Below are 18,041 nucleotides of genomic sequence, written 5' to 3'. Positions count from 1 at the left end.
AGTGCCTGTGCTGAGCTGACCCTTGCACACAAGTGCCTGTGCTGAGCTGACCCTTGCACACAAGTGCCTGTGCTGAGCTGACCCTTGCACACATAATGTACACATCACTCATTATGATGCACATAGGGAACTTTATGTCTTGAGAACCGTTCTTGAGTTTGGTGTGAGCTTCCCAGTGTCACAGGTAAGCTCACCAGAGACCACCACAAGCACTCTTAAAGCTGGAAATATAAAGTCCTTATTGCTGTCCAGCGATGCATGGGGAACTCGCCCAAATCGTGCAACCCTAAGCTCTTGTATTTTTGTTTTTGTTTTTTCAAGACAGGGTTTCTCTGTGTAACAGCCCTGTCTGTCCTGGAACTTGCTTTGCAGACCAGACTGGCCTCAAACTCACAGAGATCTGCCTGTCTCTGCTTCCTGAGGACTGGGATTAAAAGAGTTGCTACCTGGCAGCTCTTGGATTTTTATGCAGATAAAGTACATTCTGGTTGGCACACTTCAGTTAGCAAGAAGTGTAGCTCAGAAGAAAAAAGAAAGCAAGATTTGTGCAGTTAGAGACTTCCTTAGTGCTATGGATCGGGTCTTTGATGGATTAGGACTTTGCTCCCATGTTGGCAGGTGCTGGGGCCTATATGCTGGATTTAAGGTCAGGATGGTGCCTATAACATGGTCTCAGTGTGCCAAGGTCTGGAAGCCTGTTACATTCCCTACTGGTTCTATGGGCATGAGTCAAACTGGTGCCATCTTGGGGCAGGGGGTTGCGTTGTCCCTTTAGTGCTAAGAATTTAACAGGATTTATTCTCTGCTTTATATAGTTGAGTAGACAGTTGAGCAAGCAGGGTCCTCCAGTGCAGACTAAGGACGACAGGATTGCTGGCCCAGAAATGGCCTTAAGTGGAGTGGTTATCCAGGGGACCAGAAGAACGAGGACTGATGCCAGTTGTCAGATCCTTGATGTCTTTTTCTCTTTCTTCAGTGTTATTTCTGACCATGGCTAAACTCTCTCCAATCACCCCGATTGGTTGGCACAGAAGCAGCAGTTTTCTCCTGGTGTCCTGTAGAGACCTCCTTGTTTTGGAGTACAACCTCCGCTAAGGAATCCACCTGAGTTTCCAGATAGGGATCAGAATTTCCCAAATGATCTAGTTCTCACTCACTTGAGTGCTGAGTTCCTTAAAGTCTTTATTCCCTACAATTGAGGCTGAAGTTCCAGCTCCAGCGGAGCCTGTGATTGCATTCCTCCACCAATAGGGGGATGAAAATGGGGAAGGCTTGCCACGCACAGGGCAGCCCACTGTCTAGATTTAAGTCAGCCCTGCTCAGTTCTTCATCACAGATGAGTACCTGTGGAATGGCACACATAAGGACTCAAGGAGTAGGGTCTCCTCCAGTGCAAACCATTCAGAAGATACACACTTGGTTAAGCTGTTCATGCGTGCAAGCCAAGTAGTGGTTGGGGCCTAGAAATACACTTGCTTGCTGTTCTTGGAGTTACCTTACCGTGTATGGCTACAGGAATCTGCAAAGGGGGAGTTACCTAGGGAGCATCTTAGTGCCATTGAGCAGTCTTTTCTTGGTGGTCTCCCAGGATGAGCTTAGGTTGGTCCCATTTACAGTTTTCAGGAATGGAAGTAGAGCATACTTTTTGACTAGTTCCTATCCCATACTATGGGGTTTGGGATGCAGAGGTAGCCAGCAGGCATCACCTGTCCTGTTGAGAATGGCTCGGGAACCAATACACTCCTAGCATCCCAAACACTGAGGGGCTGGCTTCTGCTGCTTCCTGGACCTTTACCCTCCATGATCACTGAAGGAATTCCTGCAGCTATTGAAATTTTGGGGCTTGCCACCTTAGAGAGCTCATATTCCAGGGGTACCAATATGGGCCAGTTTGGGGCACATGGGCCAGATGACCCTAGGTGGAAGTTCTCTTTAGATAGTAAATTTGCTGCCTGGGTCTTGACCCCTCACATACAACCCGAGTGCGCGGGTTCTGCCAGTTTCCCAATAATGACCTTCAGTTTTCTGTCAGGCCCTAATCTTTATGGATATGGGATTGCATTGCCCAAGACTGGTGAAATTACAGGCAGACCATGATGATTTTCTTTTTAGGACCATGAAAGGGTCAGTGTGCCCTTAGGAGGACTTGGGTCCACAACCCCACTGAGCACAATGGCATTCGCCTGGCTCTTGGCAGTTTGGGGGGCCGTCAGTAGAGCAGGCATAGTTGGGTAGATTGGAGCCCCATCTCCTCAAAAGTGGACCCACAGCCCCAGGAGCATACTTCTTTGCAGCCTGTTCTCCTAGTTGCCTCTGGATGTCTTATTTTACAGAAACCCACCCAGAAGGTGGGTTGATCTCAGTGTATATATTGACTGGCTGTCAACTCTTCAGTTCCGTTCTTTTAGTTCTCTCAAGCAAGGTCCTGGCTCTTGGGGATTTTGATTTCCCACAGGGACACAAAGAAGACAAAATAGGACAATCATAGTCTTAAGGCCCGTGCCAGTCTTATCTTTACTGGGTTGGAGGACATGGTGACAGCCCATCCATCTTTGTCCTCTGTAGCCTCAACTGGGTTTGGTGAAGTCATGGGACAACACTGGTAATCTTCACTGCTGTAGGAGTAGTGAGGACCACAAGGTGCAGGCCTTTCCATGTTGACTCCAGGCTCTGGGCCAGGATCCTCTTTACCCACACAAGGTCAACAGGCTGTAGCTTGTTGGGAGGCTCAGATGTGAACAGGGTTAAGGCTTCTTGAGCCATCTGATGAATAGTCCTCTGGGCTTGTTGCAAGGCCTGGAAGGACTTGAGGAGGGAGTGGTTAGAAATTCCTGCCTGATGATCATCTCTTAGCTTAGGGAAGAGGCAGGGAGGCGTCCTAAACATAATTTCAAGTGGGGTGATATTCTCAATATGGGGCGCACTTGGCCTTTAGAAAGGCAAGTGGTAGGAGATTGCCCCCCCTTTTTTGCCAGTCTTAAGGACATTTAGTTAAAGTTTCCTTCGAGGTCCATTCATCCTTTTTATCTGACCTGAGTTTTGTGGCATGTAGGCACAATGTAGTTTCCAATCAACATTTAGGACCTTTGCTAGATTTTGGGAAAGTTTGGCCATGAAGGCCTGGACCCCAGGGAGAGGGGCAATCTGAATCTGAGTCAACTCTTGGGGGAGTTTCTCGGTGAGGCCATTTCTGTTCATGTAGGATAGTTTTCTACTCATCTAGAGAAGGTGTCTGCTTTCTATGGTTCCTTGCTTCCTCAGGCATGGACTCCTTCTGGGCTTTCCTTTCTCCTTTGGGATTCATTCGTGCTTAAGTAATGCTTCTGGACACAGGGTCTTTGACAAGATTGTCTATTGGAAGGATATCATATCCGGACCTGAGTAACTTAGCAGTTACTGACGCCCGTTACTTAAGCAGTTTTGGATGCCCCCAGGTGGGTGGCCTGGTAGAGTTTGGTGACCATTTGTCTCCTGATAGCATCAGGGAGTACAGGTCTCCTGTCTGGCAAGACCCACCATGCATTTGCCTCCCGTTTGATTTCTCCCATCTTTGACCACTTAGTTTTTTCCTGTGCGTAGTTTGGGCACTTGAGAAATGTGGGTTCTGTCAGGGTAACCAAGATCTGGAGAGGCCCTACTGGTTCCCTTGGGCCTTTAGGGAATTCTCTTTTTGGTGCCTGTCACATGGACAATGGCCACTTCATTTTGGCAGCCATATGGCTTCTAGTAAAGCCAAGATTTTTTTGTTTTTGGTTTTTTTTTATTTCCTTTCCAGACAGTGAGGAGTCCCCTTTCTTGATCGAGGGGTCCCATGGACAAGGACTGTGATAAATGATGGTTTTGTCCTTCCCCCAGTGTAGTTAATACCAGAAGCTGAGCCCTTTGTGCTGAGGTCCCACACCATCCTGTCCAAGGTGACAACTGCCTCCCAGCATACGTGATTCTGTCTTGAACAAAACTGCTTCCATCAGGGTACATTACCTCTCCGGCTTCTCTCAGTGGGACATCTGGTAGGTCAGGTGTGGCAGATTGGATCTCCTCAGTCACTTCCAGGCAGTCATGGAGGGGCTCTGTTGGGTTATCATCTGGCAACAGGCTGGCAAGGCTGATGTCTTTTACAGAATCCGATATGGAGCTGGTCCAGAACTGCCTGATAGGGCATTATAGGAGTATCAGAATCCACTCATAGGGCATTATCGGGGTATCGGAATCCACCCTTTTGGGATTCCTCTTCAGCAAGACTTCTGCAGAGGAACAGGGTGGTTAGGAACAGTTCCTGGCCCAAGTTCAGCTTGTTGGCTTCTCACTAACACCCACCCCAGCTGTAGAGATGATTGTTTACTGGCCGGCAGGCAGAAACAGGATCCAGTCTTTTGGATAGGTAGGCTGCTGACTTCTTCCAGGGTCCAAGTGCCTCGGCCTCATTCACATACAAGTAGAAGGACTTAGAGACATCCATGAGGGCGAGGTTGGTGCAGAAATGAGGGTCTTCTTCAAGGCCTCAGAAGCTCCTCATTCAGGATCAGTCCATTGTAGTGACTGGGTGCCACCACCGCGGTACTGGTATACAGTGGCTTAGGTACCATCGAGATCTCAGCTATCCACAAGTGGCAGTACCTGACCTTTTCAGAAATTCCTGCACTTGTTTCTTTGTTTGAGGTGTGAGTGTGTGTGGGAATAGTAGATGTGGTTCTGGGAAAGTGCTCATTTGCCTCCTCCCAACTTGTACCCCCAGGAGGTGATCTGGGGTGGGTGCACATAATTGGGACCTTTATTGTCTCTATCAGGCCCCCACTGGCCTTCCTATATTTTTCCTGTTTCTGAGGCCATCAGGAGGTTATCCACATACTATAACAGGGTGCTCTTTGGAACCCTCTGCCAAAAAGTCAGGAGTTCTTCACTTAAGGCCTGATTGAAGAGTATGGGAGAAGTTTTGAACCTTCAGGACAACCTAGTCCAGGTCAATTGGCTGTAATTGGCTGTAATTGGCTGTAAACCCTCTCAATATCAGTTCATTCAAAGGCAACAATGGACTGGCCTATAGGTGTCAAAATGAGGCAAAAGAAGGCATCTTTTAAGCCCAGAACAACACATCCTTGTTCTTCTGTTGGCAGGGGGACTCAGGAGGGTGTAGGGTCAGGAACCATGGGTTGGGCTGTATCCACCCTTTTGTTTATCTTTCTTTGGGATCCTTCATAGTTCTCTAGTCCCTAGTGCCTGGTTTTGAACCGGGAGCAGGGAGTGTTCCAAGGGGAATGGCAGAGGATGAGGATCCCGGCTTTCTCTAGCCTGGCATTGAGTTTAACCAGCCCCGTTTGGTTTCCTGGTTCACAGGGTACTGTTTGACCCATACTGGGCAGTAGCACTTAGTAACTGGATGATAACTGGGGGTGGATGGCCAGTCCTGGTGGATTATCCTCAGTCCATATTCCAGGATACTGCTGCTACAAATTCTGCAGGTATCCCAAAGTTTGAGCATCATTTCTGCTCAAACTGGCGACCTGGACTGGGCTTTGAGAGATGAGGATGAGGGGCGAAGCATCTCCCCTGCAGCAGAACATGGCGCATAGAGACCCAGCCGTCCATTTCCACATGGTTGGAATCAAGGAGCAGGGAGATCATCCTGGGAAGGGGGTGGGCGGGGGATGCCATAGCAGGTCTTCGGCTCTGAGACAAAACACATGGGGGCATTGTGCTGTGGACTCTGACCATAGGAGTATCTGGGTAAGGGGGCTTCAAGCAGAGCTGCCTCTGTGAGGGGACTGGAGGAAAGGCTGGCGGCAAGGAGGCAGATAGGAGGCTGCTGGAGCTCTCAGACCCCGAGGGCCTGAGGGTGAAGGTAGGGAACTGATGGGAATGATGAGGACCCGCTCCTGGTTAGGAAACACAGCCAGCCAAGTCCGAGCAGGGCAGAAGATGAGCTCTGTGGGCCTTGGTGAGAGGGAGTCTTCCTTGGCTGTCAGGGCCACACACTGTGGCTTGCAGTGTCCACTAAGTGCTTGCGTCCTTAATGAGAAGGGTGTTATTAATTAGTCTGCGCTCCTTGTGGAGTGGCTGGGAAGGAAGGCCTCCTCTAGAGCGGTCTGTGATCCACAGGGGTTTACTTTATAGTGATTATCTCAACCATCGCCTGGCTCAATTTACAGGAGCCTTTGGAGGACCAGGAGGGATTTTCTTTGTAGGGCAGGAATGCCTTTTGGCTCATCCGTAGCGTGAGGTAAAGGCAGTCTCCCACTGATGCGTGGGTTTGAACCAGGCTCGTAATCTGGGGCATTCTGTCCTGTAGGAGCCATGGGACAGGGGTGGCTTCATTTGCAGGAGGCTCCTGGGACCACGGCTGTGTGTGATTTCTCTCCTAATTCCTTTTCGTGACCAGCCTTGTGCTGGCCTGTGGAGGCAAGTCTGACTTCATCTAGTTTTACCCAGGCTAACAAAGGACTTGAATCTCTGACCCATTACTTGAGATCCATGTGATTAAACAGGTCCTTCAGCTCTCAGTCTGTCTCATTTTCCCTTGAGATGACATGTAGATTCATTTGAGGGTGGGTGGATGGTGTATGTGTGTGTATACACGTGTGTGAGGGTGTAGCATCTAGTATCTTTTGTTATTTTTCTACCTTGCTTTCTTTTTTTTTTCTCATCCTTCCTTTCTTCCTCTTCTTTCTTTTTTCTTCTCTCTTTCTTTCCCTTCCTTCCTTCCTTCCTTCCTTTCTTCCTGAGCCTGGAGCTCATGAATACCTGGTCCATGAACCCCAGAGACTCCTGCCAGTCTCTGTCATCAGCCGGGCAGATGCACACTGCTGTGCCCAGCTTCTGCATGGCTGCTGACTGCAGCCAGGTCCCCTTGCTTGCACACTTCACCCACTGAGTCATCCCTACTCCCTCATAGGTTTCTGGAACAAGTGATATTCTCATGGCAAAGACTTTAAACATTCACTTCTTGTTCGGTAACCTATGATTCATTAGTCTTGCCCTTCAGGAGGTTACAAGGAGACAGCAGACATGGATACTCAGCCCGGTATAACAATACAGCTGCCCTGAGCCTGGCCCTGCCTCTGTCACCCTGACCTGAGGTCCTTCACCTCTACCCCCCTGCTCCAGGGATCCCCTACCTTCCCTGCCTTCCTCCAGACCTAGGACTCCTCTTCCCTACTCCCTGTTCTCCTCCCAAGCCTCCCCCTTCTCCCCTTGAATACCCCTAGGCCTCTGGTCCCAGACCAGCCATCTCTCTCCACAGGTGGGCAACCTGGGCCTCCTCTTCATGCTTCTCTTCTTCATTTATGCTGCCTTGGGAGTGGAGCTCTTTGGGAAGCTGGGTGAGTGATGCCTAGGCCGGGCTCCTCAGCCTGCCACCCAAGGCCCTTGTGTGGGGGAGATGCTTCAGTAGCTGGACTCTCATCAAACCCGATCTTAGCATGGGGTATTTGCTGAGGCCTGGCTCATGAGCGTTCATCAGACCTGTGTGGTGGAGTTCTGGACTCAAGCTGTCTGGTCTTCTGGGGAACCTCCTTCCTCTGCTCCCAGCCACTGCCTGTCCTGAACCAGGGCTACCCCAATAACATAACCCAGTCCTGCATATAAAGTCAGTTCCAGAAATCAGGGCTCCCTGAGGGGCTGACCCTCACCTCACCCCACTACCTCTCTCAGGAGCTGACTATTGGATAGAAAAGCCACATGCTCCTAAGACTGAGCCCCCAGCCAGCGTACCACTTCCTTGAGCCTCAGTTGTCCCATCCATAGGCTGGGCACAGTCCACACGCACATGGTTGCAGGGGATATTTTGAGAGGATGTTGAGGGGTGGCGGCTTGGGGTACTGTTGGTGGACAAGCTGACCACCTCTCCCTCTCAGTCTGCAACGATGAGAACCCTTGTGAGGGCATGAGCCGGCACGCTACCTTCGAGAACTTTGGCATGGCCTTCCTCACGCTCTTCCAGGTCTCCACAGGCGATAACTGGAATGGAATCATGAAGGTATTCATGGGCCAGCTGGCGGGGAATCAGATAGTTTCAAGTCCCGGATGCATGGTGGTATGACTGATCCAGACATACCCAGTATGCACGCCCAGTATCCTACAGTACATAGGAAGTCAGGGTCCAGAGATGTCCCAGACCTCCCTGACTCCAGAGAAATGGAGTCCTGCTCAGGTTAGGCAGGACCTTCCTGGGCTGGCACCATGGGTGCCTGAGCAACCTCATGCTTCTTCTCAGATTTGCTAGGGGCTCTAAGAGGTGGGATCAGCCCCAGTAGGGCATGAAGAGGGCCCTAACCTGGCATGCGTGTGTGTGTTTGTGTGCGTGTGTGGGCATGCATGCATGTATGTGTGTGTGCGTGCGGGCATGTGTGTGTGTGTGCCTGAGCTCTGGTAGCCTTGTGGGTCCTCTGTGCTATGGAGGTGGGGTGTGTGGCAGGGCAGGTGTGGTGGGTGGCATTGACCCTGCGTGTGGCATCCCTGTGGTAGGACACTCTGCGAGACTGCACCCATGACGAGCGCAGCTGCCTCAGCAGCCTCCAGTTCGTGTCGCCGCTGTACTTCGTGAGTTTTGTGCTCACGGCTCAGTTCGTGCTCATCAACGTGGTGGTAGCTGTGCTCATGAAACATCTGGATGATAGCAACAAGGAGGCCCAGGAGGACGCCGAGATGGATGCTGAAATCGAGCTGGAGATGGCCCATGGCCTGGGCCCTGGCCCCAGCCCCGGCCCGTGTCCCTGTCCTGGCCCGAGGCTGCCCACTAACTCACCAGGAGCCCCCGGTTGTGGATCAGGAGGGCCGGGCGTTGGGGGTGACACCGAGGGTCACCTGTGCCGGCATTGCTATTCTCCAGCACAGGTGGGCAGGGGCTGAGAGGTGAATGGGGCTCAAAGGGCAGGTGCCACGGGGCCAGCTGGGCAGCTGGGCTTGGAGGTGCCCTATCTTTTGGGGTCCCTCTGTGTTCAGCTCTAAGATAGGGTGATCCCAGGCTGTGGGCACAGAGAACGGGAGGGCAGCTCTGCCATACCCACCCCAAAGTCCAGGGACCCAGCCGATAATCCCACCTGTCCCCACCCTGCCCCGTCCGCCTAGGAGACCCTGTGGCTGGACAGCGTCTCTTTAATCATCAAGGACTCCTTGGAGGGGGAGCTGACCATCATTGACAACCTGTCTGGCTCCATCTTCCACCACTACTCCTCACCTGCTGGCTGTGACAAGTGTCACCATGACAAGCAAGAGGTACTGGCAGCCTCAGAGGAGCTGGCTCCCGGGAGTCACCTGGGAGTGAGGTGTTGAGGGACGTTGTGGCTCTAGGCCCCTAGCAACATGCTGGTCCCACTGGTCATAGTGGTTTGTCTGTGAAGTGTGGCCCTGTGGTGTCACCTAGAGAGCCCACCTCAGCACCTGGATATAAAAAGTGTTCAGAAGCTGCTCGTCCTTGTGTCCCGTCTGGGGCATTTTGTCCTTTGTGACCCACGAAAGGGTCCCTGGTGCCTCTTCTTCCCTAGTGACTGTGGTCCCCCTGAATGTCTCAATACTTCTCTTGGGCCTCCTCTCAGAGGCAGCTCATCCCCACCCTGCTCAGGGGCCATCTCCCAGGCTATTCCCAAGAGCTCCTCCTATATACCCCATCCTCCACACGGTGCTCCTGGGCTCAGCCCATGCTGTTCTATAGGATCAGTGGCTGTGAGGTCATCCCCAAGAGCCTTGTGCAAGAGCTGAACATAGAGGTTACTCAACTTTCCTGCCCCATGAAACAGATTCCTCAGTCTAGCAAGTCTTGCAGGGACATGCAGCACAAGTAGCCCTCACAGCCCTCAGAGAAGCCACGCCCAGCCCAGCTCTAAGGACTCTTGGTCTGGGGCAAGTGGACAACAGAGCTCTGTAGCTCGCTGTACCATGTCTTCTTTTGTGTTCAGACACCAAGGTGGGCCACTCAGACCTGGTTTCCATTGGGAGTGGCCCCTGTGCCATCATGTGTCCCCCAGGCTGGGATCCTACACAGAGTGTGCCTACCATCCATGCCCAGCAGGCCTGCGAACCACTCTGACCACTGCCCCATGTCCTTTCAGGGACCTGTTGCTCAGCGCTCCAGGCCCAGGCTGCCCCATCCCAGCCCCAGGGTGACCCGAGGCCACCACCTCCCCCTGCAGGTGCAGCTGGCTGAGACAGAGGCCTTCTCCCTGAACTCAGACAGGTCCTCGTCCATCCTGCTGGGGGATGACCTGAGTCTTGAGGACCCCACAGCCTGCCCACAGGGCCCTAAGGAGAGCAAGGTAAGTGGCCAGGAGTTCCTTACATTTTCCTCCATGTGCGATGCCAGTTTATCCAGCCAGGTTGGGCTCAGGTGGACACAGTCTAGGTAACTGAGGCCACATCTCCTGTCAGACACAGAAGCAAGTTACAGGTTGGGATAGCGCGAGCCCATCCACCTCAGAGTGGACACTGGGTGGCTCTCAAGGAACTTGCAGAGCTGAGAAAGTCAGCAAAGAGACGCTACAACCCTCTGCTCCATGTTCAACACCCCGGGCAGCAGCCGGAGATGAACTCCTCTCCCTCTGTATGAATGTGGAAACTGAGTTCTGGCAAAGGCAGGGGTTCACGTAATGTTCTGCTCTGATGTCTTCAGCCTGAGCGACCACTACATTGAGTTAGCATTTGGTTATAGGTGTGAAGAAGAGCCCGTGCTGTCTCAAGGCCATTAGAGTCAGGAAGGGAGGAGCCAGGGGAACCACAGCTGCCTTGGAGCATCCAAGAGGGCTTCCTAGAGGTCAGGACCTTCCACTTGAGGACTGGAAGGTGGTGACTGCTGGTCAGGTGGAGAAGGCCAGAGGAAGGGCTTCCGAGGTAGGGATGGGGATTGCTATGCAGGAACCCTGCCTCTGTCTCCCTCAATACCACCTACCTCCCTTGCCTGCAGGGTGAGCTAGAGCCTCCGGAGGAGCCCTTGCAGGCAGGAGATCTGGATGAATGCTTTTTCCCCTTTGCCAGTGCACCAATGTCTGCAGGCCCAGAGAGCCTGCAGTGCGAGATGGAGGCCATCCCGTTCAATCCCGTCCAGTCCTGGCTCAAACACGAGAGCAGCCAAGGTGAGGGTTTCAGCCCTGCCAGCTCCCCACACCCTGATACTAAACATCTGCTGCATGAGGGAGGCGGTGGAGGTTCCCCCCACCATAAAGAAGCGAGTGGGGTTCTGAGAATTAGAGACGCAGGCCTGCTACACTGGTAGTAAAGGAGCGGTCGATGAGCTAATGCTAGCTGAAGCCTGGCCTGAAGGAAGCGACACGCTGAGCTTCCTGTGTTCAGTGATGAAAAGGGAGCCAGGTTGCCGCCCACAGCTTTTATTATCAAGCATAAGGAAGGCTTATAGATTATTGAGGTGGAATAGAGAATAATCTGAGGGGGACACAGTGACCGGAAGACTGGTGTTTTCAATGGCTCTTTGATAAAGAACTCTACCCTAAACCTCCTTTCACAGCTGGTTTGTGTCTTGGGATATAGCAAGGGACTGAGCTGGCTTGCCTGTCACTTGTGCTCCCTCTTGGAAGATGACAAGAATCTGGGTGGCATCACTGGTTGGGTGGGGGGAAAGGGAGACAGTCTAACACAAGAGTGACCCCTCAGACCCCAAACTCACCCCCAAGATGTCTTCTGGGATGTCTGGGTGACTGGCTTTTCCATGGACCCTCTGTAAAGCCAGTGACTTCTACTGGGCATGATGGCTTGGGGTGCCAGGACCCCAAATTTCCTGATCTCAAAACCTGAACCCTAAGTCTGCCCCCAGGCTTGTTCTGATGGAGTGTTCAATTAGCTGTTTAAGGAATGAGCATTCCTTCAGTAAGTCGGCAACCTACCAGGACATAGCCTATACAGCTGCCTGGTGACTAGTCACATATTCTGAAACCCGCATTCTTCCTTCATTTTGTGAGGTTCAGAGGGGACCGTAGGCAGAGCTGCTGGCGCTGGCATACAAACATCTGCCCTGCCTCAGGCTCCTCCAACCTGGCCTTGTCCCTTTCTATCCACAGTGGAGCAGACCAGGCCCACCCAGCAGCTTCTATACCATCAGCACAGGGCCTGGCATAGACCTGAGACTCGACCCTGCGTTGTCCAGGAGGAGGCCCCAGGCCTGACTTACCCATGTGGAGTTGTCAGGGCCCAAAGGATAATGAGTTTTAGTGATTGAATACCTACTATGTGCATGGTGCTGGGCCAGGTGTTCCATACCTGCTGATATTCCCCACGTCCCTCCTCTTGTGTTTGTTCTCACTGCTGTGACTAGGTGCCTGGTGAAATCAACTTAAGGAAGTGCTTATTGGCCCATAGTTCAAGGGTCCAGTCCGTCATGGTGGGGAAGGCATGACAGCAGGAACAGGCAGCAGGTCACATGGCTTCCACAGGCAGGAAGCAGAGCGAGAGATGGATGCTGGTGCTCAGCTCACTTTCTCCCTTGCGTTCATCCCAGGACCCCAGCCTGTGGGATGGCGCCACCCACAGTGAGGGTGGGTCTTGTCGCCTCAACCCAATCTAGACACTTCTTCACAGACATGCTCAGAGTCTTCTCACAGCCGTTGTTGAGTTGCTCACGTGAGAGCTGGTGCTCTGTGCCTGCCTCCTGGGTCATTCCTAGCACCTCCTCTTCCTTCCCTGCAGCACCGAGTCCCTTCTCCCCAGATGCCTCCAGCCCTCTCCTGCAGATGCCTGCTGAGTTCTTCCACCCTGCTGTGTCTGCCAGCCAGAAGGGACAGGAACCGGGCATGAGTGCAGGGACCCTGCCCAAGATCGCCCTTCAGGGCTCCTGGGCATCCCTGAGGTCTCCGAGTGTCAATTGCACCCTCTTGCGTCAGGTACAGGCACCTCCTGGACTCTGAAGAGCCACGGGTGATGCGTGGGGAGGGGAAGGAAAAGAACAGAAAAAGCCATGACAGCTGAGTCTGGGAAAGTTGGGGAACCTCTGAGACTTGAGAGGTGACACCAAAGATGCGTATGAGTAAGACCAGCTCCTGAGGAGCCCCAAACAGGGGTCCTAGCTTGAGATGAGGGAAAGAAAAGCATTGAGGAGGCTTTGTGGGGTGACACAGTACTGGGGTCAGGGACCATGCCTTGAGTGCTCTTGGTGGGTGGTAGGGGTAACATTGCCAGACTGCTTGTAGACTGTAAATTGCTTGACTGCAGATGGGCAGGTGGGGAAGTGGCAAGTCTTGGCTGTATGGTCGTCTGTATCAGGATGGCTGGAGCCACAGCCCACATGCCAGCTAGGCACAGAGGGCCTCTGGAGCACGAAACAAAAATCCACCAGCACATTTGGTGGGCCATGTGGGTGATCCCATACAGCAGTAGAGGTTGGCCTGCAGGCTTCCTAATAATCACTTAGTAAGACACAGTTAATCTCCAGTTTTACCAGGCTGTGCTCTGCAGCAGGCAATGGACCAACTTCTTGCCTCCCAAGCAGTTCGGGGTTTAAAGTGTGTGTGTGTGTGTGTGTGTGTGTGTGTGTGTGTGTTGCAGAAGGAGAGGTGTCAGAGCAAATGAATGCTGGGAGTATAATCTGTGGGGAGGTGAGGGGTGGCTGGGAGAGCGAGCAAAGCCTGGAGGCTTACCTAGGAGAGAGGATGGAGCAGGGCCATGGGGGAGCTGGTAGAAGGGCTTGTGAAGAAGGGACAGGTGGCGGAAGTGATGCTGGAGATGTGGGTGGCTGCGAGTCAGCTGGGAACTATACCAGGGAAGGTCTTGTCATTGGACACTGGGACTAGGAAAGATGGCTCAGGCTGCCCCGAGGGGACAGAGAGCCTGTTTGACATTCGCTGTAACTGCCCTGAGAGGTCCCCCAGGGACTGGTGACATGGCAGAAGGGATGCTGTGGGATCCTGGATATGTTGAGAAGAGAAGCATCCTGGGTCCCCATCATCAGACTGTCCACTAAGGACCAGGAGAAGATGATTCAGGGAGCCTCATCCCTTCTTACCTCCTTGCAGGCTACTGTGAGTGACACATCACTGGATGCCAGCCCTAGCAGCTCAGCGGGCAGCCTGCAGACCACATTGGAGGACAGTCTGACACTGAGCGACAGTCCCCGGCATGCCCTGGGACCACCGGTCCTGGTGCCAGGGCCATGTGCTGGCCTGTCACCGGCCACCCGGCGCCGCCTCAGCCTAAGGGGCCGTGGCTTGTTTAGTCTGCGTGGGTTGAGAGCCCATCAGCGCAGCCACAGCAGCGGGGGCTCCACCAGTCCTGGGTGCACCCACCACGACTCCATGGACCCCTCTGATGAGGAGGGCCGCGGGGGTGCAAGTGGTGGGGGTGCAGGCAGTGAGCACTCCGAGACCCTCAGCAGCCTGTCGCTCACGTCTCTCTTCTGTCCACCACCAACGCTGCCACCCCCGGGCCTCACCCCCGCCAGGAAGTTCAGCAGTACCAGCAGCCTAGCTGCTGGACCTGGCCATCCTGGCACCACAGTCTCAGCCCGCGGCCTGGCCAGGAGCCCATCATGGGCTGCAGACCGCAGCAAGGACCCACCAGGTCAGGCCCAGCTGGCCTCAGGCTTGGGTTCCTCAGCACCTGAGCCACAGCCACCTCCTGGGGAGCTGGAGTCAACCGATGCTGCAAGCAAGAGGAAAAGATGAGGGGCCGCAGGGGCTGCGGGGGACCTGCCAGCTGCTGTCCACCCGCCTGCCCCATCTTGCCTTCTTTTACCTCAGGAGCCAGGGAGCAGACAGCAATACTTTGTCCACACCTGGGAGTGCAATAGGGGCCAGCCAGCGCCGGGCCACTGGGCAGGCGACTGAGGAGGGTCTGGGTTAGCTGAGGCTCAGATGTGCGGCCCCATCCGTGGCCCTTCCAGTGTATATGCAGATATATACATATATATATAGAGACAGACATATATTTATTTATTTTTTTTACGGAGAGCTTATGAATTCCAGAAAGTGCTAAAGTTGAGGGTGCAGGCCAGGGCCCAGACGATAGTCTCGTCTGTTGATTAGGACACAGGCCTGCACAGCACAGACGCTCCTGCTGTGGCTTCGGTGGCTGTAGTTTTGGGTATCTCCCTTGAGAGCAGCTTGGGAGGACGTTCAGGGCCCAGGAGACAGAAGAGAAGCAATTCAGGGTGCACTTTTTTCCCTTTTAAAGAGGAGACGCTGCTAAGACCCCCCGCCTCTACCCACATGTCGGGGTGTCAGTCTTGTCCCTCTGACTGTCGTATTGTTGTGAAGTCTTTTGTAGACACTCCTGACACACAGACTTTCTTAGTTAGCAGGTTAGATGTTCTCTTTAGAAAAACCGGGGGGGGGGATTTTAGTCTTATTTCTTAGAGCAGGGTTGGGGAACCGGGCATTTCTGAAGCTGGGCAGGGGGCTCAGGATTTGGGTCAAGTTTTGACTTCTGTGAGTACTTGGGGGGGGGCGGATCAGCCCCTCAGGAAGGCAGCAAACAGGAATAATTCATGCAAGAGAGAGGACAGGTGAAGGGGTCCCCGGACCGGCTTGGTCCACGCAGATTCCCTGAGCTTGGGATGTCAGTTACACGAGAACTTTCTATTTTTTGTCCTCCATGAAGGCCTCAAATTGCAGCAATTCCTGGGGATTATGGTCACCCACCCTAATCAACCCCACCCCTGCCCCAGGAGTGTTTAGGGTAGCAACAAATCTAAAGGGGTCTCTGAGCAGCTGCCTAAAGCCTGGCTCCAGCCTTTCCCCACTCCAGCACCCTTAGCTCCACCGAGTTACCCGGACAGTCACATCCTCCAACTCCTGCTTACCCTTGGGTATGTCTCACTGTTTCAAGCTGCACGTCGGGTCTCCCGTGGTAGTGCTTTCCGGAGGAGTTCAGGATAGGTAGGGTTTTTTTTTTTTATTGGAATGGTTACCCATTTATTTTAAAAAACTTACTCTGTATTGAGCCCTTGACTTTCACAGGCTCAGCTCTTAAGTGGGTGGGTTTACAATCAGCCTGAAGAAGGGCAGGGCCCGCTGCTGTGGGTGGCCTACTGACAAGGGCGGTGATGTGGGGTGCTCAGCCACATCGCTGAGGGTTGCCGTGGGTCCTGCTAAGAGCATGTGCATCTCTTGTCCCTGCTCCCAGATTCTGACTTCACGGAAGTGGGCTTCTATCCAGGCTAGTGAGCAGCAGCTGTGTTTGTAGGCTCTGGGGTGTCCCCATCTGGCACAGGGACCCTGGGATCAGGGTGCTGTGAGGAAGCGAAGAGGAGAGGATTGTTGAGGGGTACTGCCTGCCAAGTGCTTAGAGGCGAGGAGGAGGAAAGTGGTTGTTAAACTCACTTTACACATGGGTAAACTGAGGCTCTGGGTGAGTGCAGCAAAGATCCTGGGTCACCTGTGAAGGGCACTAGCCCGAACACTTGGACTGTGCACACACAGCCGTGGTTGAAGGGAAGGTGACTCCAGGAGCCCAGTGTGGAGTTGACTGGGGTAGAGAGAGCTGGGTCAGGCCCATGGTCTTCAGGCTTTACAACGGTGGTGTTTGATAGCATCTTCCACCTTCTGCTTTCTGGGTACAATGCCAATCATCTAGCTCCATCTTCAGGCTGCCTCTGTGTGTGTGTGTGTGCTTATGCGGCTCTTCACAGCCAGCTTTCTCCCTGCCGTGCCTCTGAGGCTGGGTGCAGATGTTCAGGCATCTATACCTTCACGCTGAACTGTGTGACCCCAGAGCAGGCAGATGTGTTGAAGGCTGTTTTAGGGAAATGACAAGGTTTAAGCAAGGGCTATAGCTAGGTACGGCAGGGCATCTAGAGAGAATGATTTGCTGAGCCCAGAAGCACAGACACTACCTGGGGTGGGTTTTTCCCAGGACCAATCCCAGGTATCTGGCCTTGTGTCTGTGAGTGGGGAGTCAGGGGCCAGGAAGGGTGTGAGCTGCTGGCAAGATGTGTTGTAATGGGCAAGGATTGGGCGGGCGCCCCTTCTTCAACACTGTGGCTTGAGGCTGCGGCCTCAGGCTAAGCCTGTCCATCACCAAAGCACAAACTCTCCCAATCCACATGGGCCTGGATGTGAGGAGAATGGGAACGCAGGTGCCAGTGCCCGGAAGCTGTCAATTCGCCAGGCTGTGTGGTGTGGGGGTGGAGGGCACGCAGCATCTGTAGAGAAGGATCTGGAGCCAGACAGAGCCTGCCCTGCCTTCTTGCTATCTCCTGCTCTGGTCCAGGCAGTCCCGCTGAGGAGGATGAACCGTGAGCAGTACTCACCCATCTGCTTGTCCCCAATATTTCTCCTAGAGCTCACAGCTCCCAGGGTCACCTCCAGCCCCTTTTGCTACTCTGTGTAAGGGCTTGGGGTCTTAGAAGCTGCTGTTTAACCCAGACACACATACTCTTCTTTTTCTTTTTGTCATTGTGCAATAATCAGTGTCCCTAGCAGAGTTGGGGCCTGAGGGGAGGCAGAGGCCACCTGGTCCTGCAAGCCCCCAGCCCAGCTCTGCTGCTGTGACTCTAACTTCCGGTCACTGTACAGTTTCTACAGTGTGAATGAACTTCCCTCTTAGTTGCTGAAGGCGCTGGTCCCTGCTGGCCCAGATGGCCCGGGCATAGAGAAAACAAGCCGTACCGCCAGCCAGCGTTGTTTTGAATAAAACCCCAGAAACTTACTGAGGACTTTCTCCATGTCTCTACTCTTCCTTCCCTGCAGGGTTGGGATCATGCTGGTCCTCCGCCTCCCCGACCCCGCCAAGGGAAGCGTGATAATGTCTTCATCCTGTAGCTGTGGGGTCTGGGTTTTGGGGGGATTCAGAGACCCTGTGGAAGGATCCCCTTGTGTTCAGGGTCTGGGTGGAGCTTCAGGGCTGGGAATGAGGCAGGGAGAGGTCAAGCTGCTTACCCTCGACACTACAGCCTGAATTCATAGAACTGGTACTACAAGGGCTCACGGCTACAAAGCACAAAAACCCAACTCAAACGGGCTTAGAAGCAAAAGATGGGGGCTGGAGCCACGGCTCAGAGGGAAGGAGTTGCCTGCTGCTCGTCTTGGTCCCTGTCCTATTGCTGTGACCATGGCAACTCTTACAAAGGAGAAGGTTTAGCTAGGGCTGGCTTACAGTTCAGAGGGTTAGCT

At 53.4% G+C, this 18,041-nt stretch overlaps 1 protein-coding gene across 1 annotated transcript in view; it reads left to right on the top strand.

Moving 5' to 3' along the window:
- The window catches only part of Cacna1i (calcium voltage-gated channel subunit alpha1 I), a 116,336-nt gene extending 98,759 nt beyond the window's left edge, over positions 1-17,577 (top strand). The window contains exons 17-24 of the mRNA XM_013348740.2: positions 7,238-7,316; positions 7,851-7,972; positions 8,461-8,829; positions 9,064-9,210; positions 10,125-10,247; positions 10,892-11,060; positions 12,625-12,818; positions 13,947-17,577. Of these exons, the coding sequence (XP_013204194.1) occupies positions 7,238-7,316; positions 7,851-7,972; positions 8,461-8,829; positions 9,064-9,210; positions 10,125-10,247; positions 10,892-11,060; positions 12,625-12,818; positions 13,947-14,594 (1,851 nt within the window). The 3' untranslated portion in view covers positions 14,595-17,577. The remainder of the gene's footprint in view (positions 1-7,237; positions 7,317-7,850; positions 7,973-8,460; positions 8,830-9,063; positions 9,211-10,124; positions 10,248-10,891; positions 11,061-12,624; positions 12,819-13,946) is intronic.
- The last annotated feature ends 464 nt before the right edge of the window (positions 17,578-18,041 follow it).

This window comes from Microtus ochrogaster, chromosome 15, assembly GCF_000317375.1.
Source record: "Microtus ochrogaster isolate Prairie Vole_2 chromosome 15, MicOch1.0, whole genome shotgun sequence".
Lineage (NCBI taxonomy): Eukaryota > Metazoa > Chordata > Mammalia > Rodentia > Cricetidae > Microtus > Microtus ochrogaster.
Note: the sequence above shows the minus strand (reverse complement) of the source record. Positions and strands in the feature narration are given on the sequence as shown.